General features: G+C 38.9%; 1 protein-coding gene across 3 annotated transcripts in view; it reads right to left on the bottom strand.

The window, feature by feature from the left end:
• Positions 1 to 21,919, bottom strand: part of LOC116728465 (dedicator of cytokinesis protein 3-like) — a 54,528-nt gene extending 32,609 nt beyond the window's left edge. For 2 of the 3 annotated variants that reach the window (XM_032576612.1, XM_032576603.1), the window contains exons 1-8: positions 21,278 to 21,919; positions 13,071 to 13,154; positions 10,239 to 10,279; positions 8,190 to 8,245; positions 4,922 to 5,018; positions 2,437 to 2,585; positions 1,494 to 1,578; positions 208 to 249 (exon numbers count right to left, since the gene is read on the bottom strand). In XM_032576612.1, the coding sequence (XP_032432503.1) occupies positions 208 to 249; positions 1,494 to 1,578; positions 2,437 to 2,585; positions 4,922 to 5,018; positions 8,190 to 8,245; positions 10,239 to 10,279; positions 13,071 to 13,154; positions 21,278 to 21,314 (591 nt within the window). In that variant the 5' untranslated portion in view covers positions 21,315 to 21,919. The remainder of the gene's footprint in view (positions 1 to 207; positions 250 to 1,493; positions 1,579 to 2,436; positions 2,586 to 4,921; positions 5,019 to 8,189; positions 8,246 to 10,238; positions 10,280 to 13,070; positions 13,155 to 21,277) is intronic. The other variant, XM_032576594.1, reaches the window with a different exon arrangement.
• Positions 21,920 to 23,481: the final 1,562 nt, after the last annotated feature.

Raw genomic sequence — 23,481 nt, forward strand, 5'->3', positions numbered from 1 at the left:
GGGAATCCATGCCCTCACCCTTTGGTCTGAGTAACTCAGAGGCCACTAGTAATATACTGCAGGAAAACCAAAACTGAAGTCTAGAAGTGATATGGATATTCTTTTGTTACATATTCTTTAGGAAAACAGATTTAAAATGGAAGTTGAGAAGAGATGAAGAGGATAAAAAGTGTGATAATTTGATAAAGAGCGTTAAAACAACTGTACCTGGTTTGTGCTTTGTTGACCACAGTGTCTGCTGGATACATGCTAAAAAGAGTACATTTCAAAGGAAAGAAGTGTTAGATCCCTCTATTCAGTTTTTACACATCCCACACAGCCCTAAACTTATTTACATTACAGCAGCCTCAGAAGCACTATAAGGGCCTGATGATGCCTCTCTCGATTCTTCATATCTGACAAGATTTCACCTACGTATGCTGCACAACGGCTACACTAGTGTTCCTGCAGAGCAAAGAGAAGCCCACACGAGGCGAAACGTGAGCATGTGGGCAGGGGAATAGGACAAAGCCGGCATCGCCCCCACACATACACTCACAGGCAAAGCGCTCTCTGCTCGGCAGCCTGAGAGAACACCCATATCCGAAGAGGCGCCAAGGCCTTGTGCCCTGCCAAAGACAAGCTCACTTTCATCACCAGAGTCAGGAGGCTTTCTGGCAATGAGCAGCTACACTGTTGTTTCTGCACAGAGCGTTTAGTGCACAAACATTCTGCGTGTAAAGCTGAGAAACATGGCAATGGGATAATGGAAGGCTGCAGGGCAGTTGGACAATGTTTTCACCAGCATATGGAGCTGCAGCTACTGACCAGAAAGGATCTCCCTCCTAGATAACAGTCTCCAGCAGAATTACATTAGATTTCATAACATCTGTGCTGTAATGTTTCTAAAATTGGATCTGCTTCAGTAAGTCTTCTCTCCCTGTCTGTGTATAGGTTTGGAAGTCCCACATCACTACAACCAAACTACATTTGAGCCGTTATTTATTTATAGAAGCGTGTTTCTCAAGCAGCTGTTAGCTTGGAAAATATGTAATGTATGTTTAAAAATGTTTGTGTGCGCTTTCCTATAGCTCCACTTGGAACTGTCGCTTTGCATTATGTTTGCATTCATAGCAAACCATCAAACTTGTGAGAATCACATGAATGCAATAAAGGGACAAGCTGACAGAACATGAGATGGTTCCGACAGCAAAATCGTGCTCTCTCACTCTCTGTTTTTTTTTTTGTTTGTTTTTGAGTCATCTTCTTATGGATGATTTGATAATCAGTACATTCACACATCCATACACATCCAACAACACTTTCCTGTCTGAAAATCCCAGTGGTGCAATAGCACAAAGGTACACTGTAGGTACAAGAGCTCATAGTGTGCTAGTCACTTAGTCATTGCTATAAATACACTTAATGCAAGCTGCAGGGACACTTTACCACCATTTCACAGTCCAAGAAGAGGACACGTATTTGAAAAGTGAAAGATGAGCAGTAATTTTTACCAGTTTGTATAACTCCGACACACTGATCTGATCTGGATCCACCATTTCAAACTCTTTTCTGGGAACGAGGTCCAGGCCGAGGTGCCTGATGGAAAAAAAAAAAAACAATCGAGAGAAAAAAAAGCCCATTACAGGTGTTAGAGAACATGTTCACTGATCAGGCATGACATTGTGACCACCAGGCTAATTGTGTGTTAGTCCCTCTTTTACAGTAAAAGCTAGACTAACATCCCAGAAGTGTGCTGTAGTGTCTGGTGAAGTGAACAACTTAAGACTTCATGGAAATAAACCTGGAACAGTATGTAAATTTAATGGTGCATTAACATTCACATACAGTCTAAGTTTATACAGCATAATGAATTTCCTAAAGTAAGCAAGTTCCTGTAGCTTCAAAGGCTTAAATAATATCTATATAGACACAACCTTTTTCAATCATAAAATCAGATCATAACTATTCTCTGATCCCTGTTCATTGCACACTTTAGCGATGCTACAATCAAAGTAGCATCGCAGACTTTGTCACAAAGTCACAGACTTTGTGACTTTTTCTGCTCTTCCAGGCACTTCAGTTGGACAAAAGAGTGTATTAATGTACAATCTTACTCAAACTAATGCTCCTGAGCTGAATCCCTCATATCTTTTTTTCTCTTACAGATTCCTGAGAAAGCTCAGCTGGAGTTTGAAGAAGATGACTGTAAAGTTCCTGCAGGCGGATTTGCTTTGACTATAAGCAGCTTCAGAGTCACTGATCTTCTAAATGACCATGAAATTCCATCAGTGAGGTACCGCCGTACACCCACATCCTGCGCTGTACATCACCCTGCTGCCAAAATATAAAAACTGATTCTTCTGGAGCCAACAACTAGAAACAAATGTTTACAGTCAAGGATGCCGTCAATTTGCCACTCACTTGATTAAACACCGTGGTTAAATTATTACTCACTCGTTTCCCCAGTCCAGCCGTACGGTGATGTGCCTCTTGATCTCGCGAGTCTGGTCCTGAGCGAGGTGGCCCTGGATGAGCTGCCGACGCAGGTCGATGAGCTCGTTCATCACATGGCGCAGTTTATGAAACAGATCCACCTTGTGTTTCTATTAAAGAAGCCAAAGACGGCTCAGTTAAGACATAAACTAAGCTAAACTAAGCTTAGAATGGTAGCAGGAAAACTGTAATTATGTAACAGCAGCAGGATCACTATATAATGTAAATTTACCCAAAGAAGTTTTTACTTTTTTGCCACACTTAAATGCTTTCGACCAGAGGTGTCACTTATTTTATTTTTGGGCCATGTCAAGATCACGAATGTCCTCAATGGACAGAATGTATTGTTAAAAGCAAACTGTTAAAATATTAATATAGACCAGATAGTGTTTAGGCACTAAACTATAATCTTGAAATTTCTATTTATGTGGCTGTCTTGAGACTAAAGGGCCACAGAAAAACTTATGGCTGGCTGGATTTGGACCCCGAACCTTGAGTTTGAAATATGTGCTCTAGACCGTCAAACAAATGTGTTAGACCAAGATAACCTGTGCAAATGGCATCCTTTTCGCATCACTTTGGAAGAACTTAGCCCACCATTTGGTAAATCATTTGCCAAATTGTTTCAGCCACATCAGATAGTTTTTCAGCATTTTCAAAGGCATACTAGAAAAAATTACTTTTTGTCAAAATATCCCAAACTGCAGCCTGTGGAGTTTGCTAAAAATGGGATTTACACTGTAATCATGTGTTTTGTTCAAATGAGACTAATGTAGATATTTTGCAGCAGCAAACATTTAAAGCTGCTGAATGTTAATTCACATGTGCAAATCGACACCAAAAGTCTCAACAACTCAACAAACACAAAATCAAACTTCTGTCATGTTAATTTTTTCTGTGATCATAATTCTGCAATAAAATATGCAGGTATTTAAAGTTTTTTGTTGTTCCATAGGATGCCATATTTAAAGAGACTGTACAGTATATTTATAGTTAGGTCTCTGTTGTTTAGCTTATAAGTGATAGCTTCTAAGTAGATGGGAAGAGTCCTTTTTTGCATGTATGAATGAAGCTGTTACTGGCAACAACATGTCTGTATCTAAGTAGGCCTGTGTCCACAATCAAGACAATAAAGCCTCATTTAAGATGCTCTCATCCACTCCTCTGCCAGCCTATGTAAGTCCTATAAGTCGTATAACTGTGTTTTGAGCCCACAGGTTTTGTTAATGAACTAATTAAGCAGAACAAACTTCCCTTACATGTCTGCTCTGACCTCAACATAATTTCATCATCGTTTCTCATAAACCAAGGACAACACTTTTAATTTCTCTATGTTCTGTTTTCCCTAATGGTACGTCAAGCCACATTACCACCCAGGTTTGTTTACATAAATGCAAAGATTAAGTGCTCCACAATGGCCATGTAAGTTTAATGAGGATAAACACTGCATGTTCTCATAGGCTGCTAGCTGGTGAAAACAAAGAAAATTGTCAGGGTTGATGAGTCCTTTTGGACCTTGTTTCTGTAGGGCTAATTACGCACATTGTAAGAAATACACAGTTATGCTTAGGTCATTGCTCCCTGAAGTAATACCATCAAACCTAATAGGCAACAGTGAGGTGAAACCTACAAACATCTACCCAGTGCAACATCCTATTATTATGGATGGAATTGTAGCAACATGACCCATTCTACTCAGGGGATGGGCACAAAACAAGCACAGTTAAATCAAGGCTTCACATTAGTCAGGCTTCAGTGGAAGTTACATCATCACACCAATGCCTCCGGCTGCTTAGCTGCTCAAAGCATGAGCAGTCCTCAGTGAAAGGTTATGTAAAAACCCAGAGCCAGCTCTGCAACGTAGCCACTCAGCTCCAATCTCTAAACCCCACCAACCACATCTGCCTGCCCCCTCGACACTTAGTGGGATTAAAGATGCTTTGGTTTCCCAGTAATCACTTTTTCCCCAACAAGTAAAGCCTGACTAGAGTCAGTGGATCTTAAGAGGATGCAGTAGCTGCACGAAGCAGCCCAGGATCAATCAATGTCGGAAAGACGCAGCATGAAATAGGACACGGCGGCCATTATCTGCCCAAACATGATCTCTACTCCCATGTTGTAAATATAGATACATATTTTTCAGGTATTTATTGTAAAGAAAGTTCAGCAAGTTGGTCAGATCAATATGCCGTGAGATGGAAACTTAATGGACTTCCACTGTCATATTTTATGTAAATAGCTAATTCTGCAGTTTAAGTAAAGCAAAACGCCTCCATCAGAACCCCCTATCCTGCCTAGAAATGCAAATTACACAACAATTTATGCAGTTTCCTTGCCCTTGATGTTTTAGCTCCCTTGGATATCTGAGTAGAGTTAAAACCAAACTCACTGTTATTGCTTTATGTGTTTTCTTTAGCAAAATGTGCTGTAACACATAGCTACTGACCACATAGAGCTGCTTCCACAGAATGCCCCATTCCTGCAGCGTAGCGGTGGTCTCTGTGATGATGGGATCCTCCAGAGGCACCACTGTCTCACACAGCCTGGAGTGAAAATGGAGAAGAAAAACAATCTGTTAAATTACACATTGCTTTTCACATGCTGTGTGTGATGACTCCAAGTATTCCAATAAAATAGGCATAAATGGTAATAACTGGTGAAGAAATAGGGCTGCACAGTGGAAAAGCTGGTAGAAATGTTGCTTTGCAGCAAGAATGTCCTGGGTTCAAACCCCCGGGACCGAGACCCTGGGATCTTTCTGCATGGAGTTTGCATGTTCTCCCCACGCATGATTAGATTTTCTCCAGGAATTTCGGCTGCCTCCCACAGTCTAAAACCATGAATGTTTTAGACTGTTAATTGCCCTTAGGTGTGAGTGCATGTGTGTGTGTCGAGATACAGTAACTTACAAGTTATAGTCCTTAAGCTTCTCCACTTTTGCTACAATACAAACTTCAGTACATTTGTTTATATGGGGAACACTCTGAAGTACAACCTTATGAAGTGATAACAATACAGGGAGGATTTTCAGCTTAAAGGCATATGGTTTGCTTTACACTTAACTGAATTACATACCTTAAACAACATCAACAAACATCTCTGGTACAGTAAAGAAATGAGCTGATGACTGATTTTCTACCTGTAGCGTCCAAACATTACATAAAATGCAACTTAGAGGAAAAGAGATTTTCCTCACAGCTACATTACCTACATTCAGGTACATTTAAGACAATTTGATTTAAAGGTGTATTGTTGTAATACATGGACACAATCTTGTTTAAACATTTTTTTTTAATCAACACTTATTCTTATTACTCTCCAATGGTTACATTGTTGTAAAAGCTATCTACCTATGCACTGCTAATGCCTCCTTACCCTATTTAGTGAATCCGCTGACAGAACGACTACAATTGATACTGTGCAAATGCAAAATATATCAACTTTTATTAAATCCACAACAACAATATCGTAGGTTTTGACCAACTCACAGAGCTTTTTTTTCATCTGCCATATTAAAATGTTTACCTTCCTTAAGGACAATTATGCTAAACATACAGCCAGAGTTACAGTCTAATCAATAAGCTAAAACATAGAGTGATGTGAAAAGGTCACATCACATCGTCATACCATTTTAAATATAACTAAAGGACAACATAAGTACACAAAATGCAGTTCCTAAATGAAGGTGTTTATTGTTAAAAGAGAAAACAATCAAAACATGACCCTGCATAAAAATGCGACTTAAGTCTCAACCTTCATTGTATGGTATAATTTCTAACATATGCACACACAATGATCATGAAATTGTGGAGTTCACCATTGCCTGAAATGTTAACATTATCATAATGATATTCAACTGGAATGCAGATTAAGAAGGAAAGAGGTGTCTAAATCATTTTCATTACAGCACTAGCTGCTCTTCTTTCTGAACCAATGAGACCACTGTGGTCTCACGAAAGCTAAAAAGGGCTTTCTGTGTAACCTATCAAACAATAAAACCTAGTATTCCAATACAAATGCTGCAAAACATTATATCTCTAGACAGAAATATGAATTAGTCTGATTACAGACAGAATATTTAACAATGCGCTAAAAGCAAAAAAACAAACATATATTGCGTCCTTTCCGTGTTTCCACATTTATCACGTGATCGCTCAGAATACTGACCACAGCAAACATTTAGTATTATTCATCCATAGCTTGCATCTTTCACTTTTCTGATATGATGATGTGACAAAGAGGAGACTTCTCCAAATGTCTGGTTCATTTATTTTCTAGAAAGTATGAGTAATTTGGTAACAGGAAACACATCAGTAAAGGTCAGATCTCTTGTGGTGCTTTGCACTTTGCTCGCAAAACTCTTGAGTGTGCTGCAGAGAATTAAATGTAGCACTGCATAAAGTTTATGGTACCAGGCGAGCATCTCCATCTGTAACACAGTGTGGGTGGCTGATTGTCTTTGGCAGGGATGCTTTGGGAAAACTACGCAGATGCAGTAGGTGCGTCACCTCATTAACTTCATTAAACAGTGAAGCAAATTTCCCAAAGAGCAGATTTCCCAAAGAACTGCTCCCGCAGCGAGGAAGTACAATAATGTGTATCTAAAAGTCTGCACTTTTACTTGTTTGAGTGAGAAGTCTTCCTTTGTTGCAGCATAATTAGAGGACAAAGTTACAGTGCCTTGTAAAGTGTTCCTACCCCTTGAACAAAGAGTGTGGATACTCCTTCAAGGTGACGTGAAACTTCTACAAAGTCAAACGTCCCAGAGAACACCCAGTCTCAGATTGTTAAGTGATGTCAAATTAAGTCAAAGAATGAAAAGGCCTGCCCATAGTCATGCCAACATCAATGAGGTGGTAACTATCTACAAATCAGAAAGCAAAGAGAGAATATAGATGCACTGTGATGGACCTATTTCACCCCACATATACTGAGCCAGTAAGAGTTCCTGCAGGTGACCAGCAAAAACAAAAGCATCTATATTATGCTAGCTTGTCTGTAACATATGTCGAAAATGAGCTGACACTGGTGGAACTGACAGCTGATGTTCTGTTCAACTGGAATCAATTGTATGTGTGATTGAATTGAATTTTTTTTTTTTTTTTTTGTAAAGTGCCTTGACACTACATCAATTGTGAATTTATTGCTATATAAATAAAATGAATTGCATTGGTCTCTGAAGTGTTGAATGACTAAAATTATCTGCAAACCAGTGACTTTCCTCATAATGATATTCAAGAATATATAACAAAGATATGGTTTCTTATGATTAAAAGTGGATTACTAATCTCAGTTTGACGTACAACACATTATATTTACTTTTTGCTTAACTCTGATTGGTGGAACCCATAAAATGTCCCATGTGTCTTTAGAAGCAAAACAAACCAGAAACATGATCTATCCACACTCATTATCAGCAGCTGGTCTGGTTCTTCTTGATGTTAGAGTTCAATTTTCATCTTCTGTCCAAAACTGGCCTTGTGTGGTTTTCAGATACATTTTTTGAGACATGTTTTATTGTGCAAATTTAGTCACTTGATAAATTGAGAACCTGAAAACCTGGAAGTCTGGCCTTTCTTTCTTTTGGTTAGCAGGAAAAAGCTCTATAACTTTTCAGAAGCAGTTTTGACCAAAAAGAGAAAACAAAGCACAAACCAAGAGGTTTGACGTTTGCATGCCCTCTTCTAAAGATTTATATGAATGAAGCGACTTACCCTCTATTTGTCACAGTAGATTTCTTTAAGTGGACATAGCTGACAGGAAAAATACCCTGTGGATGGATAAAAGAGCAGAGCTGTTATAGAGTGACAGGCCTACATTAATGCCCCTGCTTTATAAAACCAAAATAGTCATTTATTATGTTAGAGTCATAGCTTAATGTGCTTTGTGCTGCACTGGTAAAAAGAAACAATAATGGATTTTTTCATTTTAGCTAATGACCCAAAACATATGAGAAGAGTTCGGATTTCCAGCTCTTTTTTTTCTATATTCTGACATTTTCTCCTGCCTGTTTACATTTTCTGCACAAAAGGAAACACATGAAAAGCTCAAACTGCTTTTACAAATCGCAGAAACAGGAGGGAGAGCAGCCTGCAGGATTCCTATTGTGGTTCAGCTTAGCGGGGGAAAGGCCTCAGAGATTGAGTGTTCCCAGCTGCAGATGCTGAAGTTCATGCTTTTATTTTTTTGTATTCTAATCTGCCAGATGTGAAGAATTGGCCAAAGTGAGAACAAAAAAAGGAGAAAAATTCTCTCAGCACAGTGAAACCACACAGGCGAATGGATGTGGGCAGAGTACATAACAAAATGGACGGGTGTTGGTGAGAACTGTAAATAGCTGATGGGAGTAAAGAAGGACAGCATGTGGCTGCTAACACCTACATTTACCAGGACCTGACAGTTTTTATGCTGTCTTTAAAACAGTCCAGCACATAACAGAACAGCTCAGCCTCTACCATTTTAGACTCAAGCCAAGTACATACAGACAGAAAAAAATGTATGTAGCCCTTCGATGGATTTAAAAAACCTGCGATTTGGGTTTCACATTAAACTCTTTATCAATGTCTTCATATTGAACATTAAAGTACCAAACTGCTCTGCCTCTGTCAAACTATTATATGCACAATTAGAGAACAACAAGAATTGAATGTGGGCTCCTTTGTCTTCAAACATTATTTTTGCTTGATCAAAGACATGACAATGCAAGAGGTATTGTTGCATCTGGATTGCAACAGTCACTAAGGAAAAGAAGCTCATTCTTTTTTTTCTTTTCTACCCCTATAAAACCAATTCTGTGGTAGAATTTCAAATTTCAGAGGTAAATATTTTTCCCCACGACAGCCCATGTTAGCACCAGAAAAATATGCTAAAATGTCTGTGTTTTTCTTATTCTTCCTAAAGCAAGCATTTTTTTTTTCTTAATCTACACCAATATGAAAAATTAATTTATTCTTTGCATTGAAATATAACATGGTGATTAAAATTATGCTTTTGTAAATGCAACTTTTGAAGTGTGGTTTAGGAAACTTCTATTTTTGTCAAATGAAAGCTACATTCTTTACACTGTAAAAAATGTCTCTAATTTTCAGTAAAATACAGCTCTGGTTGCCAGAATTTTACCGCATACATACGGTAAAATTTTACCATATTCGTACAGTAAAACTCTGGCAACCACAGCTGCGGGAAATTAAGAGATTTTTTTACAGTGTAATTTATCTGGTCACAAGGTCTCTGTGGCAAAGACAGATTTATTTCTGTGCTTCAAGTCCCTACATCACAGTGTCACAGAAGAAAATTACATTTTACTACGTAAAGTGAGCATTATTAATATATTTATGATACAAAGTCTTCCACATTTACTTGCAACCCCCTTCAAAGTGCAGAAAAACTCTTACTAAATAAATTCATCTATTATTGCAGAACTATAATGTCATACTGTAAATTTTTAGAAAATTCGACACTTGAACTCAAATTTTAGCAGACATGAAAAACAAAACTCTACTTTAAGAAATAAATGCTTTCCACAAAATCATTGGTCCAATGACTGTTGTTGCTGCTGACACTCTAAACACAATAAGTGTCGTATCTGAGCAATATTTCCATCAACCCAATCATTATCTTCCACTTAATCTGGGATCGGGTCCTAGGGGCAGCAGCCTAAGCAGAAAAACCCAGCCTTTATAATTAGAAGTGATTAAACATTTAATTATTATTTGCAAAATATAGTTGAAATTGAAATTTAAAACAGATTGTGGTTTAATTACCTTGATGGATGGCTTCTTGGTGGAAAAGCCTCTGTACCAACCTAAGAAAAAGGGAGAAGCATGACAAGCATGAAGCAAGTTTGTTGAGAGGAAAATGAAACTGAAAATATTCTACTGATTTTTTTTTCACAGTCAAAGAAAAAGTTTATTTCTTGGAAGATATAAGTCATATTATTGTACTTTTTTCTACAGGCGGCTAAGTTTTCTTAAAACATAGACAGAACAGACAGATCCCTAACATATGCTATGTCATCTGTTAGCAAAGCTTCATTAAGTGTAATAGCTTTCTAGATGCTTCTTGCAGTTTCACACTTTAATCTGTCGTATCTAAAACACAGCCGTTAACAGCATGCATGTCTTCATATTCTGGCTGTGTAGCGTTTCAGCAGCATTAAGTAGTACTATTAATGTTTTGACTTCCGTTCTTTGTTTTTGAGCCATTTAGTTGATGTGTTGCCTTTGCCGGATGGTTCACAGTTGTTGGGTAGAAAGTAGTGTCAGTCTCTTCTTTTAAATCCCACAAAATGATTTTGGTTGTGAATTTGTTCTTCACTGTGGGAGAAAATGGATGTGCGACGTGACAGAGTGTAAAGAGTGTGAAATGTGTGAGACTTGACAGCCCTGGTTTTTAAGACTGCTCCATTAGTTCTTTTTAATACTGCAACATTCGTCTGCTTTGAGTTGTGCCATCAAATGTAGATTTATTTTTCTTCCAGACTGGCAAAGAGAACATGACTCCAAGTCCCACATGTCTTGAAATACTTTTTTTTTAAGTTGACCCATGTATTGTACTTTACACAAACATTGCACTATTATTTACACATTTGGAAATAATTCAATCACAGTAGTAATTTGGAGTTTGCAGTTTTGTGTGGAATTAAACAGATTCTACATGAAACAGCTGCAACTTGTTACGTTTATAACTAGTGGAAATAAGGTGGTCAAATTTTGGAAAGACTTATTCTCTTAGCTCATACGCTAAAAAATTAATATTATTTCTTTAGTCCAAATGCAGCTGGAACATAAGGTCTATTATTTATAATGAAACATTGGGTCAAAAGCTGTGATTCAGTCTGCTGGATTAGAGGTGAAATTTAAAGGGGTTTCATTCGACTTTTCAGGTGGTCATCCTAAACGATACAACAAGCTGGTGAAACTTTAGTGAGTCTTTTCCACAGAATGCTGCGCAATGTTAATGTGAGTCAGTTGTGTGAATGACTTTAGATGACAATAGAGAATGTGTTAGTTCATTAGCATTAGCATTTTACCTGCTAAGTAGTAAGCAAACATTTACTTTGACCAAAATATTGATCTAACGTCAACATAAACAGACTATTTTTATTGTCTTTATATTTCTTTATAATTTTCTTTGAGAATGTTTTGTATTTTTTCTTTGAGCTGGGTCAAACTCATAACCCGACTCTGCTGTGTTGAACTGGACTGTGTTGGTGCACGTTTGAACGAGGAATGACTTAATAAAACAAGGCTTTAAGGGTTTGATATGCATGAATCTGAGTAGCCACTATGTGGGCCAGCATGTCTTTTGTCCTGTTCCTTGAAAGAAGTGATTCTGTTTTCCCAGTAGTGTCTGATTCTTCCAAGTAATTGCTGTTCCTGCCAAAAGGTGACTCATCACTAGAGAGCAGTGTTTCCAGTTCACTGTTAAAAAAAAAAAACAACAACACTCTGCGCATCATTTGAAGCATTGGCAGAGTTGGGACAAAAAGAGTATGACTTTCGGTTAGTCATCATGACTTGTGTGATACTACCTGCAGTGAACTGGCTTATTTGGATGAGTACTATACACACCAAACAAGCGAGAAAAAAAAACAACAACATATTTTTAATGAAGGTTATTATCTTTTTATTGCTAAATTATAAACTTTGAAAAGAAAATCCTATTTGGAAATAGACCCTAAAGTAAATGTATTAGTAATTTGGTTGAAAGATACTGAGAATAGGCCCTGGAAGGTGAGTTGGATGCACAGAGTAAACTTGATCTGGGTACAAGTGCAATATTTTGACACATAATCCCATTCATATGAAATAAGCAGTGTCTAACTGTCCAGACTTTAAAAAGGCCCTAAAGCTGGACCTTAGACTGATGAAAATAATACTCATAAATATTGAGGCATAAACCTTTAACATATGAATGAATTAATTTTTTTTAATGTTCTGAACTGGTATTTTATGTGACGGGCCAATATCAAGCAGCAAATAATTATGAAGAGGAAAGAAAATGTTGCATTTTGAATGTTTTTGGCAATTCAAAATCTAAAGAGTGACTCACTGCTTTTTCATTTGTCTCCACACAACATAATGCTGCCACCACTGTGGGGAAAGTGCGTTCAGGGTGGCGTTCAGATTTTTGTTTTCTACCATAAATAATGTTTTGGTCTCACCTGACCTTTGGAGTCTTTTCCCCATATTTGCTGGCATGTAGCAAACTGCACACAGGATTTCTATGCTGTTTTGTTTACAAATGCTCTCCACAGAACATGTGAGGACTTCGCAGGATAGATATATTTAGAATAACACAGAGATTGATTCTGTTCACTAACCAGATAATGTCTGAATACAGTTGGTTGCATTGCCATTAAATTAGAGGCATCAGCACCAAGGCGGCTGAATATAAATGAATGCCAAACTTGTATATTTTTTCTTCATGATTACACTTCGTGCTTTTCTATCAGCAAGTGGTGTTTTTACTACGATAGAATGTGAAAAATGTCGAGGGGGATAAGATAATTCACTCAGCTGTTTATTCACACAGTCAGAGTTAAATTATCTCATAAACTCAAATGCTTTCACTGAATATTTGAATGCTTTTACCGTCAAACTTCTCCAGGATCTGGACGGTTTCTCCCAGCTCCAGGACGAGAGCCTGACATATTGGTGACCGGAAGTTGCAGATCACTGTGCAGAGTGGGGGGGAGGAGAAACAGGGCAGACAAAACTGGTGAGAAAACTTTGTGCAGCCAATATCAGTAACTCTACTGGTAATAGGCTAAATCTTGCTTTTAGCTTAACTGAGAAAGAACTTTGTCTTTAAGTGTTTGGTTTTTTCTTTTTTAAATTGCAGCAATGCAGTCGGTGCAGCTTTTTATTAAACCGATTCATCCAAAAATATAAACACACACGGCGCCACACTGAAGCCAGTCCTCGGTGAACTGTAAACAAAACTGCCACTTTACAAGGTAATTAATTGTTAAGAAACCTGATTTTGAGCCATGTTACGTTAAATTAACTACCTCCCAAAATAGAGCCCACACAAAGTGCTAGATTATCAGGCTTAACGGTGATTATTCACAGGATGGTATTAGCATAAATCCTCCATGACACCTCGTTTTGTGGCATCCTGCAGCCTCTGACCATACAAAGAAGCATCCTGTGACTGAAATGCTGATGACATGATTATTCTTCAGAGGATAGATGCTACAGTAAAGGCCTTGACAACTGCACTGCCTCTGGAGTCTGCCTTTATCTGTGCAGCACTGCGGCTCGAGAAACATGAGCTACGCAACAAAACGCCACAGAAGCCTCAGTAAAGACAAGCGTGTTTGACAAGGATGCTGCGCCACTGATGATTTAAAAAAAAAAAAAAAACCTACAAATGGAGGCCCTTAAAGGAGAGTTTGGTGTGAATCATTATGGTAACAAACTAGCCAGGGGATTTAGTGAGGGGGAGGAGAAGGAGGAGGGGCTTGCCTCGGCTCTGTTTGCTTGTTTGAGGGGAACAAGTGTTCAGTTCCTGCACTCGGGTAACTATGGGAACAGATCGTCCACAAACTGGAGGGCTTTCTTCACTGTAACCGCTGCGGGGATCTGGGCATTTTACAAATCAAGACGTCAAGCTTACGAACGTTGCCTGTCCCTTGACTTTAGACGGGCATGTGTTAAAGGAAGAGAGGTAAAAATGTCCTTACGAAGGATCTCGTCACCTTTTCCGTTCTGCACCAGTCCTTTTACCAGCCATGACTGAATAGTTCCTATTTGAGAGCCCTGCTCTACAGTGACCTTTATTTCATTAGAACTGAAAACCTTCACGCACACCATCTGAACACTCTCCAACACAGGTCACACCAGGAGAAGATGAGACATTTAAGAGAGCTTTCAAACACCATATGGGCTTCGTGCTTTTATCACTACAATTTGTGTACGAGCACACAGCCACACACACAGCTAATTTTGCCTATGGAGATTTACAAAAACCAACAAATTTCTTCATTAGACTTCAACATGTTGAACGTAGGATGTTGGAAGGACTGATGGGACATGGAGTTAAAAAAAAAAATGTTGGCAAAAGCAAACATTTCTACTGAGCAACAGCGTTCCAGTCCAGACTGTCGCTGCATTTAGCTGAATTTGACGGTCACATGGGATCCAATGGCTACTGTTGTGTAATCGGCAACTGACTAAAGTGAGCTTTGGGATCTGAGCACAGAAAGAGGAACCTCCTGTGCTCAACTGCTCCCTCTGTGGCCATCACAAAATGTTGTCATGCAAAATATTAATATCCATGGAGTTTAATGTTTTGTTTTGTTTTATAAGCAGAAGATAATGGATGGACAGAGAGATGGATAAAAAACTGTGGTGACAGAGTGGGAATAGTAGTCATATTGCAGTTTGAAAGAGTATGGGCATTTCCACAGATTCTCAGATGGATGTAGGTCTGGACTTTGACTAGGCCATCCAAACACATGAATATGTTTTAATCTAAACCAATCCATTGTAACTTTGACTGCAGACCAGCTTCTCTGTCTCTGATGAGAATCAGTAACCCCACAGCATGATGCTGCCAGCACCATGTTCCACTGACAGTATGGTGTACTTAGGTGAACTCCTGGTAGGTTTGTAGATATATTCGTATTTTCAGGTGATGGACTGAACGGTGCTAATTAAACTCTGCTTTCAACTTATCTACCTGTCTGTGGTGTTTCCAGCTCTTTACAAGGTATTTGTTCACTACTTACTCATAGGTAGACTCTATCAAATATATAATTAGCAGTTGCTAGCTTTAGTTTATATTTATTAATCCAGATAAAGAAAAACTGAATACAAATGAACTCTAAATGTTTCAGGTTTTTTGGCTTATGGAATATGAAAACATTTGCAAGGCACTGGCTGGCTCTCCATCAACAGGGGTAAGTATGTGAACATCTGCACTGATTTACTGTAACCATCCAAATGTAAATCTGATCAGGAAGCCTCTTAAAGCCGCTTCCCTTAGGTCCCACTGGGTGCAGACGCCGGGGAAGACTCAGAACTTGCTGAAGGGCTGATATATCATGTCTGGTCTAGGAAGCACTTGGGAAGCCTCAGGATGAACTGAATGTTGCTAGGGAGAGGGATGTCTTGGGTCTCCTGTTTATTACCGATTTGAGTGTAATTAGTTAATAAAGCGCTCCCCTTTCTGCACCAGCGCCTGGTTCAGTTTAGGACACAGTTTAGGCTGTTGCTGTTTGATTTTACAGCACTCAATGGTCTCGCACCAGCAGCAGCAAAGGTTTACGGTCTGCCAGTCACTATCTGCTGGAAGTGCCTCAGTCTAGGTTATCAGAGGGGGGAGCGGTCTTATCTTGTTGCTGGTCCAACAGCCTGGAATAGGCTGCACGCCACCCCTGACTTGTTTGGATTAAAGCCAACATTAAGGCCCATTTATTTAAATTGTTTTTGTTGTTTAACTTTTTGTATATTTATATTTTCTTTTCTTTCTTTTAACATGGTTGCATTTTTTAACTTTCACTTAGCACTATTTCTGTTTTATACTGTTTTGTAATTGTTTTTACTTTGCAAAGCACTTTGGTCGATGTGAGGCGTCATTAGTAGGTGATATATAAATGAACTTTGATTTGTTAAACAAAAACATCTACCTATGAGTATGACTTTATTGCTGCTCCTATGTAGGAGAAAGCAAAAGTGCAAGGCACCAATTTTTTATGCAAATTCCAGTTGGAAGTGGTACCAAATTTGCTGTCTTTATTGTCACTGAAGCTGGAGCTTAGAATAAGATTTGTAGCACTGCTTATCCATCTGGTGCATATTAGAGGAAAAAAAAAATAGGTGATGAAAAAAACTGTTTCAGCACAACAAAACAGTAAAATAAAGTGCCTAGCATGCAGAAATGTTTTTTGACTGTGTGCAAACAGGGCTGATGTGCCAGTGTGATTCACATAAGTCACCTTAAATATCTCCACTACCAGACCTCTGTAGAGGCAGAGAAGGAGGAAGAAGCTGCTGCTTCAGTCAGATTATTTCTGCCTCTAAGCAATGTTTGAACAGGAGAAGATGGCACAATTCTGATCCCAGATTTCACCGTTGGAAAGAAATCTAAAATGTTTTTTTTTGGGTTTTTTTTAAAGAAAATAAATAAATAGATAAATAAAATGATCTGCCAAATACAGGGTGCTGAATATTGGCCGTAAATTTTGAATAATAGCAGTGGCCGTGAAAAAAAATTGGGTTGACAGAAAATATCTGCCAATCCCAGTTTTCCTTCTCTGTTAAACATAAAAGCTGGAAAGCATCTAATAATTACGACATGTGATGTTTTCGAGAGCAAAGCAAGAACCTAAAACAGGAAGAATCATTTAATTTTGAAACAATTTTTCTCTTAAATATTAAATGAAAGTCGTCACAGGATATAAGCACTTTTAGCCCAGCTTTACAAGTTTAAAATTAGCATTTAGCATATTAAAAAAATCTCCTGAAAAAATCTTGGTAGGAATTACAACCAAACATCCCGAAGAACACAAATTCGTTGGCACTCTTGATAAAGATGTGTAAAAAGTTTTAAACTCATTTATCTTTATTTTCAGAGATATAATCTCACATCAAAATCTTGACAAAAATCCAATCTTTAATGTGAGAAAAATTATTTGATGCTTTCTTTTAACTAAATCACTACTTGCTCAGCTGTTTGTATTTCTAGGAACTTTTCTTAAATCTATGTAACTAACTCCTGTTTGATTTTTTAAGTTGATTAACGTTTTGACTATTAGACAATTAAAAAATCCACAACTGTCTGGTGTCCCAGGACATAAGCATGACAGAGACACTCATTTTTGTTTACCAAGAGAATTGATTTTATATTTTAATATTATTTGAAGATAAACATTATTTCTTCTTAAATCTTATGTCCTCATTCAACCTTTAAAAGCTGATCAGTCCAAATCTTGGCCTGTCAATCTTTTCAATGCTGTACAGAAATTTACTGACATGCATAGTTGATTAATAATATTTGTTCTCAATAAACTTATTTGCAAAAAAACCTTTCCAAAAATATTCCCCCCAAAAAAGGGCTGCACTCCAACTACCTTGTTTTCTGCAATGTCAGGTCTGAAATTTAAGTTGGAACCTGCAGCTGTCTTTGAATAAACCAAAATAAATTAAAAAAAACTGCTCAGTTAATGTACTGAGTACTTTTTTCTTGAAATTTCACAATTAAAAGTTGTCAGAAATGTATCCATTAACCTTGATTCAGTCTTGGTCAGTTTATTATGTCCAGCACAACATTATAATCTATCAAATCTTTATATGCTTGTCACATTGCTGTCCCCTTAGAGCTGCATGTCTGTAATACAATTTTTTGACATTTGCAACATGTTCCAACATATGTGGTTTGAACTAAAGAAGTCTGCCAATTAATACTGACAAGTTGTGGAAGAAAATTTAAGATTTTTCTTTTAAAATTTTCAGAAGAAAAATATTCAGCAGTACCTACAGTTTGTATTTCAGTGTTATAGTTTATGCAAGAATGGCATTACTGTGATTCGCTAATTTCATAAAATGCCACATTGATTGCATTGATTGTGATGACGCTGCTCAAGTGATCTCTGTGTGGCAAAGAAGCCAAAGTCGTCTGATTCATTTCAGTCTCTCATGTGGGAGGCCGCTGAATTAAAGACAAATATTTATCTAATGTAAGCTGGAAAAAATGTTGATGCTTATAGGTGGTTCAGAATCAAAAACACACCCCAGTTGAGGTAAAGAATCTGAGTTTTAAAATGAATTACATTAGGATGAAGAATAACAGTATGAACACTTGACTAATGGGGTGTTGGTTTTAGCTGCCAAAGCAGCCCTACAGTGTCAAGGCCTGGGCTCCATTGGAGTCTCTGGCAACTGTGTGCCGTGGTGTCTGGCACCAAGATATTTGGAGAAGATCCTTTAAGTCCTGTAAATTGTGAAGTAGTCCAATATAGATCAGATCTTCTGTCCAGGAATCCTGTAGAGGTGCAATTGGATTGAGATCTGGGGAATTTGGAGCTCAAGTCAAAACCTAAAATTCACTTCATGCTCCTCAAATCATTCCTCAACCAAGTTTGCTTTGCATCATTGTTCTCTTGAAAGATGCCACAGCTATTAGGGCATACCACTTCCACTCCAACTGGTGAGCAGCTATGAAACCTCAATGCTCAAGAAAGGCTGAGGGTCAAAATTTCTCCACAGGCAACGACTTGAGAAAACAGTCGTTGCCTGTTTTCTCAAGTGCTTGTTGTGGTCGATTCTATCAAGAGTGTCGCACAGTTAAGGACAGCAATTATGTTTTTTTGTTTGTTTCTTGGTTTGTTTTTTAATGTTCCAGGTTGTCACGGATACTTTATGTAATTCATCGGGTTATTATTATCTTTATGTAGCAAATAAGCAAAAGCAGGAAAAAAATCTTAAGGTGTGCATGGAATATCTCACCCACTTACAGGTGTCATGATGAAAAGATAAAATGTGTTGCTCACTTCACCTGTCAGTGGTCAAAATGTTGCGTCTCATCAGAGTGAAATAGATGGGATAAAAACACAAACCATGAGATAAACTGAAGATTATGATAGTCTGTCTCAGGGGTCAGCAGCCTTTTACGTTCAAAGAGCCACTTTTACAAAAGAAAACTTGCCGAGAGCTGCAAAAACTATTTCCTAAATATGTACAGAATCAAATGTTTTACTGTGAAAATTGCACTAAAATGCATCTCTACTTTTAGATTTTAGAACAAAATAAATTGTCTAAAACAAGAGGGAAAAAGAACAATTTTGTACAATGAAGTGAGCCTTTTGTAGAAATGTGAAAAATGAAGAAAGATAGGCACCATAGTTTGAAGCTAGTTGGTTTTAAAAGCCTGTTGTGAATATTGTATGCAGATTTTGCAAAAGAACTTACAGAAAAAAAAAAGAAAATTAAAAACTCCTAAAATACGCTGCGTCCAAAATCAAAAACATTTCCTTTTTGGATTTGGAAGAACCATAGTAGAAGAGCCAAACAGCCACATGTGGGTCTGGAGCAGCAGGTTGCAGACCCCTGGTCAAATGTTTCGCCATAAACTGAGAAGAATCAAAAGCGTAGTACAGATTTTTTTACTCAGAAGCGGGACTATACTGGAAAAGTAGGAGAACAAGGAATTTTTAGCAAGGCCGCTGGCAGAACCACAGCTCTGTTGGTTGTCTGTGCTGGGCATTTTGTGTGAAAGGCAATAAACAGGCAATGACAAAATCAGCAAATAAGCTGTGGAGGTGTACAGAATGGTGCCAATGATATCAGAGGTGAGGTAGGAGAGGGAACTGATAACAGGCCGGTGACAGTGCCGGCGCATGCTACCCATCCACCTGTGTGGGCTGTCTTCTGCAGTGATACTGGGAAAATATTGATCCTGTGTCAAACATGTTACCCGAGCAGAGGAGGGGAATTCAGCGGTGATTCGTGCTGCCTTTTGCAAAGTACAGTGTGTACTTCTCTGCGTGGCGGGCTTCACTTCACTTCACTTCCCCGCATTTCAGCACCGCGGACAGCGTCATCTCCATCCACGGTTTCAGCACCGCGGAGAGCGCCAGGTCACTCCGCGCAGACTGATGCGGAGGCTGCGCCGAACTGTTGCTTCCCTCCCCACACGTTAACACAAACACGCACTGCTGCTGCCTTTTGCTTCAATAAAGCCCACGTAAATATATCTTTGCTCGGAAAATGAGCCGCAGTGCCTCGGTGACAGATGGACGAACACATAAAATGACACGTAGGATCGGGAGTGGCGGCTCTACGTGGTGTTTGGAGGCTCTTTATAAAGCGCTCATGACGAATGCGATGCCTCCAGAAGAAAAAAAAAAAAAAGTGCTCATACGTGGGCGTGTGCATGTAAGGGGGAGTATCATGTGTGAGCCAGCGTGAGTAGCCCTAACAAGCTGTGGAGCATCTGGACATGACTCATTCTCCTAATGAAAACCCTCTATAGTGTAATCACACACTCTGCACAGCTTTGCTGCGATAGCGAGGCCACGCAGGCGATTTATAAAGACACGGAGGCATCGTCAGTTATAAATAGGTGGATTTAAGATCTTCCTTTTAAACGTGAGGCCCCGCAGCTCATCTATAGGAATAAATGTTCTCCTATAGATCCATTTCCTGGTGCGTGTTGATTGTAAAACAGTGTCGCAGCAGCCGCAGTAGCAGAAAAGCAGCTTTTTTTTTTCAGTCTACAGGTAGACTCCAGCATCACTCCTGCCTACACCTGTTGGAGGGACGCAGTCACGATGCCCCCTTGTGGTTTCAAAACGAATCGCGTCTCTCGTCTACATCGCTACTGTACTCGTCTGAGAGAAGAACGAGGGGGGGGGGAGGAGGTTTGAGATGCCAAGCTCACGCCTTTTTTTTTTTTTTCTTTTACTGCAAAATCACAAAATCTAATAAACAGGAGTTCAGCCCCACCTGAAGCTGCCTTCAGCCTGCGACGGCATCTTTAAGGTGGTGGGGTCTGTAATCTGTATCATCCCACGCAATTTCCCTTCCAATGCAGTCACTGCCGCGTATATCAGCCATTATAAGTGGCTGTGTTTTTATTATTATTATTATTATTATTATTATTATTATTATTACTGGATGTAATTGGCTTACTAATATGAAAAATAACGCGCTCCATAGTCAGTTCAAGATAAGAACAGGCAAATTATGCGCTTCTTTCTGCAACAACTGGCGGAGCGACGTATATGGGAAGCTTTATAGAAAACCAAAGCTATTTAATGAGCTATAACGATGAGGAAAAAGTGCCATTAACTCACCAACTCCGATTTTCTCCTCTTCTGTTGGTATCCACATATTTGATTATTTCCCCTCTGGTAGAGCAAGCCACATTATGTCGTTATCGTGAGATGATGCTGCTGGAGGGGGGAAAAAAAGCTACAAATGAAATAGACTCGGCTAATCCTGTGGTTGTCCAGACTACATGTTTCGAGCGGAATATGCGCTGGGGAAAAGGCTGAAAGGCTGAGTGTCTCTGCTCTATTATGTCCCGGCGTGTGTCTCCAGTCTGATGCAGTCTCCCTGTCCACCTCATGCAACGCGCACAGACACACACAGAGACACGCAGGCACGCACACGCACGTACGCACACGGTGATCGGTTTTCTGTTTGCCACAAAAAGGTGTTACTGCAGCCGCTGTTTTAAGGGGTTTCGGCTCTCCTCGCAGCCTCTTCGCGTCGTTTCTTCGCGCTTCCTCCTCGGCTGCTGCTCGGCTGGGGCTTCCGCGCAGCGACAATTGGCCTAATCGCTCGGTAATTATAACACATTGGATGTAGCGAAGAGCTGCGGCAGGAAATTACTGAGAAAACAGCAAAAATACCATAAGCTGCGCCATCTTCATGGTCGTCACATGACTTGTTTTGTCAACACTGATGTGTCAAGCTTTTGCAAATGTATGCGCCTCCTCTTTTCCTCCCTGTGCGCCCCTTCTATCCGTCCATCACAAACCGCTTTTTCTTCTAGCGGGGAGGGATACTGGCTGGCAGTCTGCCTTTTGTGTGACTGACTGGACTTGTTACTTTGGCAGCTGCTTGGCCATAAAGTAGCTCCCGGTGTTAAACATCAGGCCAGACCACCATGTGGGGAAACACCTCCTGGTTGAGTCATTTCCAAAAAGCAGAGCCACTATATACACTGTAAAAAAAAACGGCCTCATTTTACGGTAAAAAACTGGCAGCTGAGTTGCCAGAAGTTTACCGTCTTTATACGGTAAAAGTCTGGCAACCAAAACTGCCATTTTTTTACCGTATTTCTAAAATACGGTAAAATTCTGGCAACCAAAGCTGCCAGTTTTTTACCGTATTTCTAAAATACGGTAAAATTCTGGCAACCACAGCTGCCAGTTTTTTACCGTATTTGCTAAATGCAGGATTTCACCGTATTTTTGAAATACGGTAAAATTCTGGCAACCACAGCTGCCAGTTTTTCACCGTATGTTGTAAATGCAGGATTTTACCGTATTTTTAATATACGGTAAAATTCTGGCAACCACAGCTGCCAGTTTTTTACCGTATGTTGTAAATGCAGGATTCTACCGTATTTTTAAAATACGGTAAAATACCGTACTTCCTAAAATATTTTAAAAAAAATAAAATGTGGTTTTGCCGTAGTAAATACGGTCATGCTGACTGAGGCATAATATCTACATGAGTGAAAAACACATCCAGACTGTATGATATATTGACATTTTATTGTAAACCCTCCCCCCCAAAAAAAACTTATGGTAAATTACTGGTCTCTGTTCCTACCAGAATTTTACCATACAAATTATAGTACAACAACCAAGGAAGTGTAACTTGTCAAGCATTTCTATACAGAAAGTTATAAAGAAAATAATTTCTAATTAAACAAAAATACAGATTACGAGTAATCCACTTAAAGAAACAATTTCTATTTAAAAAGTCAAGTTAAAAAAAGAACTGATTCTATTTTATGTCCAGTTTCCTCACGGTATTACTGAGATCTGGAAAACAAAAACAAAACAAACAGTATGTGTCCACATAAGAGATAACATATTGTAGAAGACAAAATGGTGATAAAAGGATTCTTGTTCTGGGTTGAGAGTCACAAGTCGCTGAGATCAGACGTTGCTCAGGATGGTTGTAGTCTTCCCAGTCACAGGTTGAAATTGAGACTCGCATGTTGTCAATCGGGTGTTTCCTCTCTGCTGGAAAACAAAAAGAAAAAGTTAGAAAGATGCACTACATGAACATCTTATTCGCTTAAATGTTTGTTTCACCTTTGTTGACTTGCATATGGACACAGGTACTTCAACCAGGTGGTGTGATCATTTCTGACTGAAAATTCAGTAGTTAAACCTTTGTTTGTTGTCAACAGGTGTGATCCTCTGGTCTGCAACCAGACAAAATACACAAACTAAAACCAAATATAACTGTTTTAGGCAATTTATGAAATAGATACTCACCATTTATCTGAGTCTCATGAAGGCCAATAGGTTGTCTT

Source organism: Xiphophorus hellerii, chromosome 1, assembly GCF_003331165.1.
Source record: "Xiphophorus hellerii strain 12219 chromosome 1, Xiphophorus_hellerii-4.1, whole genome shotgun sequence".
NCBI classification, from domain to species: domain Eukaryota; kingdom Metazoa; phylum Chordata; class Actinopteri; order Cyprinodontiformes; family Poeciliidae; genus Xiphophorus; species Xiphophorus hellerii.